This window comes from Ursus americanus, chromosome 14 (assembly GCF_024610735.1).
Source record: "Ursus americanus isolate L20-20 chromosome 14, mUrsAme1.1.p, whole genome shotgun sequence".
Lineage (NCBI taxonomy): Eukaryota > Metazoa > Chordata > Mammalia > Carnivora > Ursidae > Ursus > Ursus americanus.
In genome coordinates this window covers 47879652-47887368 of record NC_142140.1, presented here as the reverse complement: position 1 = coordinate 47887368, position 7717 = coordinate 47879652, and the positions used below count along the sequence as shown (strand labels likewise).

The 7717-nt window shown below is 40.7% G+C and overlaps 1 protein-coding gene across 1 annotated transcript; it reads left to right on the top strand.

The window, feature by feature from the left end:
• The first annotated feature begins 6754 nt into the window (after positions 1-6754).
• Positions 6755-7717, top strand: LOC123796221 (olfactory receptor-like protein OLF4). Its single transcript, XM_045803638.2, has one exon. It carries the CDS (start codon positions 6755-6757, stop codon positions 7715-7717), a length of 963 nt encoding a protein of 320 aa, XP_045659594.2.

The following is a 7717-nucleotide window of genomic DNA, read 5'->3' as shown; positions in this document are numbered from 1 at the left end:
CAGAAGGAAGGAGTGAAACATGGGTCATCCAGCCAGACTTAGGAATCCAAATGCAAAAACCACGTCTCCTCCAGATAAGGTTGAACATTCCCAGGGGCTGCAGCAGATGAGATATTTATAGCTCCTTATGTTTGCTGTATCTGTTCCCAATACCTGCTCATTAGACATGTTTCCCATTATTACTCCAGCCCCTGAGCACATCTCCCCAAGGGAACTTATCTGGACAGAACAGAATTTTTTCCTGTAGATTCTCTGTTCCCAGGAGACCAGGTTAGAATTCAGGCACATCCAATGTTTATTACTCCTCCCTGAACTTGCTGGGTTTCTAGAGCTCTAACATGGAAACGTTCCATAGGCCTGAGTGAAAGATTTTTTCCCAAAGACTGAGGAACCTCTTTTGACCATCCCCCTTGGTCTCCAAAACATTGACTTGTGGTGGGTGCACAACTCCTGACAGCTCTAGAAATTTGCTCTTTCTTCTTCAACAAGCAAGAGTGTGTTCCTTTGCTACAAAAGCATGGATATAACAATCCTTGAATTCATAATGTTTTGACAAATCAATTAGGAGTTTTGTGTTTTTAATACAGGTTAAAAGTTGACATTTAGTCCTTCATTTAGAAAACATTTGGTAAGTATAAGATATCTAGTTAGACCTTTTAAGGCACCATGGGCTGAACTTAAAATCTTATCTAGATTGCCTTATTTATTTTTTGCTAAAGACATTCTATGAGGACCACGACCTGCAGGATGGATGTCACTCAGGAGCTTATTAGAAACGCTGAACTCCTGGGCCCACCAGCACCTGATAAAGCAGAATCTGCATCGGAGCTAGAATCCTGAGTGATTCACATGCACTTTGAAGTTAGAGAAGTGCTGGTCTAGAGTACATTTTCTCACACTCTCAATATGACCTTTGAGGCAGGGTCATTATCTGTGTTGGGAGCTGTCCTGCTCAGTGGAGGTGTTTAGCAGCGTCCCTCAGACATTGCCAGTATGCCCAGGGGCAAAGAACCACCTCTGCTTGGGACCACTGGCACAGAGATTGAAACCTGGGAGCATTCGGAGAGACTACAATCAGCACTCATCTCTTTCTGCAATGATAATTTTGAGGATCTTATTAAATTCTTCAAGCCTCCTGTCTCCACAGGGAATGGAGTTCACACTAGTGCTTCCTCACAGAATGGACTTTCATAAAAATTTTAAAAAAGGCAACTCCTATAAGGTGCTAAACTCAGATTATAGTGCATAAAATATCTCAGTATATATCTTACAATTTCCAAAACTTTTATAATGACATTTTAAACCAAAGCTCTGAACTTGTGGTAGAAGTGTGAAATTCCACTTACTGCCATCTTATTGCATGTCTAATTGTTGTTATTTCTACAATTTTATATTCTGGAATTAGATAATTTTTTAAAAAATTAAAAAAAATAATAGCAAAAAAAGTGTGAAATTCCTAATAGTTTTGGCAAAATTGTCATGAAGCCAAGGAGTGTAGTGTGCAGGGTTTTATATTAAAGGAACAAACTTATCCTCTTTGTTGAAAAAGGGAAAAGTAAATTTCTAGACATATCAGGGGTATCATCCACAAGTCAATGCTTTGAAGGACCCAAGGGATCTAGTCAGGACCAATTCCTCAGTCTCAAACAGGAGAAAACGTTCATTCAGGAGTGAGATAAGGGGCTGGGAGTTTAGATCTCTGAAAGACAGAAGAAGTTATAGAAAAAGAGTAAGAAAAACTGACTTCACCTAGCTTATCACCCAGTCTCCTAGCAACAAAAATTCAACAGGAAAACTCCCCATTCTGTCCACACTAGTGTCCCGCAGGGAAATCATGTGCCTACAGGCGGGAGGAACAGAGGGAAATGATGCTAATGAGCAGACTGAACCAGCTGTAAATACTCCTCTGTTGCAGTCCCGCAGCACAGGCAACCTCAGGCTGGACAAGACCCCGTCGTCTCTTGTGCAGTCCTGAGTCTGGATGGGGCACTGGAGTCTGACTCATTCCTGCTCTTTTGTCTGGAGACGAGCTCCGTCCTCCATCATCAACCAACCAGACAGGTATTTTGATGTCCATGTCGAGACCTTCCTCTCTGAGACCCTATCTAGATGAGTTTTACTGCCCAGTAGGAACAGGGCAGGAGAAGGTCAAGAGAATGGAAGTCAAGAGCATTTAGCTGAGGTCACCTGAGGGCCAGTCCAGCCCAGCCCAGACCTGAGAGTTTGCTGTGGCTGTTTGCTGGCTTGATTTAGAAATGTATTGATGGATTCATTTACATATTTCTGATGCTGAAAATAGAAGTGTTTATTGAACTCAGAAATGCAAGGTCCAAACTTAACTACTAAATGATAATCGTAGAAACCCAATTAGACAGGGGATGGGAAGCATAGAAGTAAGACATGAGACCAGATCTTTGCAGTTAACCAGAATAGAAAAGTCAAGTATGAACTGTGGAGGGATATACAGTGAAGTGAGTGTATGTGTTTTGTCTTTTAAGATGGGACATATTAGACTACATTTCCATACTGAGGAGGAAACCCAGATGAAAGAATTCTCTGAGGTGCATCCTCGCAAGAGCAGTACACGAAACCTACATATCACAGTACCTCCTCTCTCTCGAGTATTCAAATGTAATGTTTTACATGGATTATGTGAAAAAGAGTATGCTAATGAGCTTCCTTTACAATTACCTCATTACCTGTGAGCCTGAACATGGTCTGGGTTAGCTAGCCACTCATTTTCTTTGTTGAAAATTATCTGTGGGAGTCCTTGGTATTTGCATAGTGGGGTCAGAGTAGTTTTATTCCTGTTTTTTGTTACATTATTTCGAGCAAAGAATTGTTGTTTATTTCACCAGTTTAGCTACTTGTCATTTGGCTTTTTTATGTATGTGTAGACATATTTGTGCAGAATGCGTGAGAGTGTATAAATTTTGTGTGGTAAAGTCTGTGATTTAATCATAATGTATTCACTCCACTGCTTTTTCTAGGTTTTTTTTTTCTGAAAAAATTCATCTGTCACCTTAATATTCTTCACTTGTGAATACCAGCTTTTCAAAACATGAACGTGAATGTCCTTCTGCATACTTACTGCTCACAAATCACCCATTTTACACATTTCCAACTAGTGTTCACATCTCTGTAGTCCTTATTGTTTCTTGTGGTCTTTTCTTTTCTTTTTTTTTAAATATTTTATTTATTTAACAGAGAGAGACAGCCAGCGAGAGAGGGAACACAAGCAGGGGGAGTGGGAGAGGAAGAAGCAGGCTCCTAGCAGAGGAGCCTGATGTGGGGCTCGATCCCAGAACGCCAGGATCATGCCCTGAGCCCAAGGCAGACGCTTAACAACTGCGCCACCGAGGTGCCCCTCTTGTGGCCTTTTCTAATCGGATCTATTTGTAAAATAAAATGCCATCACTTTGAAGGGATTCTTCTTTCGTTTGACCAAGGATCTCCTTTACCCTCCATACGCACACTTGTCCCACATCTCTTTATGTGAGATGAAACTAAAACTTTAGATATCGCTTTCTCTCCATATTAAAGGACTTTTTCATATTTTATTTCCAAGTCCTTGGCAATCTAATGTAGATTTGGGCCCATGTCGAGTTCACTAAATTATTACTCTTTTATTTTTATACTTATTTTATGTAAATTCAATTAGCTAACATATAGTGTATCGTTAGTTTCAGACGTAGAGTTCAGTGATTCATCAGCTGCGTACAACACCCAGTGCTCATCACATCACGTGTCCTCCTTAATGCCCATCACCCAGTTACCCCATATCCCCACCCACCTCTTTTAAATCTTTTCATTCAGAAGTTGGTTTTAGATCCTCCTTCAATTTCATTTCAGACAGTTGTTTTGAGCCACTCTGCTTCACCTAAGTGCATTTTCACCATTACCATTTCTTTCAAAAGTCTTCATTTCTTTTAAAACTATTCTGTGCTATACACACATACACATTCACACACTTTCAGTTCGAATGTATACAAAGACACCTACACATATTGCAAGTACTCTTTATTTTCTGGCACAATCTTTTTTTCTAGGTTCCCCCCCTCCCCACCCAGTCCTTTTGACTCAGGAGTACCTTATACAGGTCATATATAATATGTCCACATATTATATGTCTATTTATAATTATTAACATTTCAAAAAATTGTTGTAATCACAGTTTTATTGACTTTTAGATAGATATTTTTACCATAAAATAGTTTTAAATTTAATTTAGTTAAATATTTCTATCTTCTTACTTCTGAGTTTTTTGTCTTAATTATGATGGTTTTCTCATCTGTGGATTTTATATGTAGTTTTCTGGATGTGCATCTAAAGTGGAATGGTTACTCTTACACTGAGGGTTTACTCTTTCTGATTTTTGTGAGATGTGTGAGACCAGGAGCCACTGCACTTCCTTCCACGTAGAAAGCTGTTTGCGCCAACTTCCACCAACAATCCAGTCTTTCCCAACTAAATTGAAATGCAGCTTTGTCATGTATTAAGTGTCCATATATAATGAGACCTAATTCCTGATTCATTTGACAAATATAAAAAAGCATCTGCTAGTGCCAGAAATTTCTAAGAACTTTATATGTAATACTTTATTATCTCAAGGTCTTGGGGCATTTTATCATTTGTCCATATTGATTTTGTGGAATTCTTGCTCCTGTAGATCCTGTTTCCTATTTCGTTCTCTAAACTCCCTTCAAAGTTGTTGAATACGGTTGTACTGAAACTGCTCTCTTTAACCTGGTTTTATCTCCTTTGTCATTCTCTGTGTTTCATGATGTCTCATTTTCTTGTTTCCATATAAGTGCATATACATCCACACCCATAAAGAAAAAGATGAACAGCGCAGGTGAAGTCCTTGCTCCTTTGGTCCTTATGTCAGAGTGACAGACAAGAGAGCAGTGAGATAAATGTGAGTACAAGATAATGTCCTTGGATAAGTCACACGAAGAGTATTCAGAGTTAGAGGATAGGTTGCCATGGGGTGTGTAGGATTTTACAGAGTCCGGGGAGGTCTTTGTATGTTGGACAAGGAACAGAACCATGAGCAGTTGTGCTCATCGGGACTTGTGAAGAAAGTGACTAAAACCCAAAGCCTAAGAATAACAAACAAAAAAAGATGTCACATAAGAAAAGTGATAAAGGAACGCACCTCATTCTCTATCGCACCAAACAAAAACTAACTGGTCAAATAAATATGAAATAGGCACAGGAAAACAAGTCTTCAGTTGTCTGCTATCTGGTAATAAAAATGCCCAAATTTTGTGATGTGTTGATTTATTCTCTTTTCTCATTTTTCTCTTGTGATGTCCAATCTGTAAGGTATTCCACACCATAAAGACATCACTACTTTTGTCTTTTAGACAACTTCTTTTTTTTGCTCTTTATTATTTTTGATGGGTATAAATGGGATAAAACCAGGGTTGGATGCCACCAGCAGCATGGAGGCTTTCCTTCCTCACTGTCTCCAGGACAAGTGAGCTTATTAGACCATTTTACTCTTTCTTTCCATCTCATTTCTCCCTCCCTCCACCTACCACTCTCTCTCTTTCTCTCCCTCTGTTTATATTGAACACAATTATTTATGTTTCTTTACATATAGGTCAAAAAGTGACCATTCCAAAATGGAGCCCTAAGATAATGTGACCCAGGAGGCTATGAATAGGAATTTCTGGGTATATTTCTACATTCCTTATGGGAAAGATAATGTGATGTGTATGCATTCATGTCCTAAACAGTGCATGGGGGCAGGCATGGGGTGGAAGGTGAGAAGGACATAGAGTAACACACACCAGGAGGACATGGTGTGCTGTGTTCTGTGTATGTGACAGTGTGTGTGTGTGCACGCACATGTGTGAGGGGACCTTGATGAGTGAGAGCATTCCTCAGAGCAGGGATACATGTGCTCCTCTATTCCAAGGTGACCCTTATAATACACAGCCCAAACTCAATAAACAGGTAATACTAAGGATGGATGTACAATGGATGGGACGCTATTGCAACCAGATTCATAAAGTGCAAGAGTTACATAGTGTGGATGAGGAAGTTGCTGTGTCTTGAAATTTAAGCAGCTATGAGGCCACATGCTTCTACGAAATTCACTGCCACCATCTCTCCTCTCCCTCTTGTCCATTCCCCTCAACATACTGGCTTCCTTCTGAGCCTTGATTATCTGACAGAAGTGCTTCCTCTAGGCCTTTTCACCAGTTGTTCCCTCTGCCAGGAAGATCTCCTGTCTCCCACCATCTATTCCTTGAGGTCTCTGTTAAAATGTCACCTTCTTAACCAATCTGGACTGCACACCCAACATAACACCCCACCCAGTTTCTCCTTTAACATGTTTCTGTTTTTTCATAGCATCTGTCCATTATTTAATCTTTATATCTGTTTCTATCCTGTCACCATGAATCAATTATAGGGACTTTGGTTTTTCACCACCTGTACTTCATGACTAGGAAATGCTGGAAATATGGTCAGCACTCTATGTATTCCTCAAATGCATGATATAATTTCTTACTGAAACATAAAATACCTGACCTTTGGAGGTACATCTGATCTTGGGATGGGGATTGCTAATCAGAGAGAAAGTAGGGATCCCCTCAAGGGGTCCAGATCCATTCACAAAATATTAAAGTTAGTTTCTAGCCTGGAAACTACAAATTGTAACATTTCCACAATGTAAGCAATGTCCATTTGTGTGAAAATTAGTCATGTTATTTTCCCCTGTACTGGCAGCTGCCTCCACCAAATGGACCCAGGAAACTATACAGGAATTTCAGAATTTCTTCTTCTGGGATTTTCAGAGGAACCAGAAGTACAGCCCCTCCTATTTGCGCTTTTCCTCTCCATGTACCTGATCACTGTGTTTGGAAACCTGCTCATCATCCTGGCTGTCAGCTCTGACTCCCACCTCCACACCCCCATGTACTTCTTCCTGGCCAACCTGTCCTTTGTGGACATCTGTTTCACCTCCACCACTGTCCCCAGTATGCTCCAGAACATCCAGATTCAGAGCCATGTCATAACCTATGAAGGCTGCCTCACTCAGATGTGCTTTCTCATACTCTTTCTTGGATTAGATGCCTTTCTCCTGGCTGTGATGGCCTATGACCGTTTAGTGGCCATCTGTCACCCTCTACACTACATGGTCATCATGAACCCCCAGGTCTGTGCAATGCTGGTTCTGGTGTCCTGGATCATGAACATCGTGAATTCCTTGTTACAAAGTTTAATGATGTTACGGCTGTCCTTCTGTACACACTTCCACATCCCCCACTTTTTCTGTGAACTCAATCAGATGATCCAACTTGCCTGTTCTAATACCTTTCTCAATAACATGGTGATAGGTTTTGCAGCTATATTGCTAGGAGGTGGTACATTCGTTGGGATTATTTACTCTTACTCTAAAATAGTTTCCTCCATATGTGGAATCTCATCAGCTCGGGGCAAGTATAAAGCATTTTCTACCTGTGCATCTCACCTCTCAGTTGTCTCCTTATTTTATTGTACAAGCCTAGGAGTGTACCTTAGCTCTGCTGCTCCCCAGAGTTCCCAATCTAGTGCAGTGGCCTCAGTGATGTACACGGTGGTCACGCCCATGCTGAACCCCTTCATCTACAGCCTGAGGAACAAAGACATAAAGGGGGCTCTGATGAGATTCTCTGGGATGGCAGCTCTGAAAGGGCCAATCCTCCTGGGGCTGAAGAAGTGA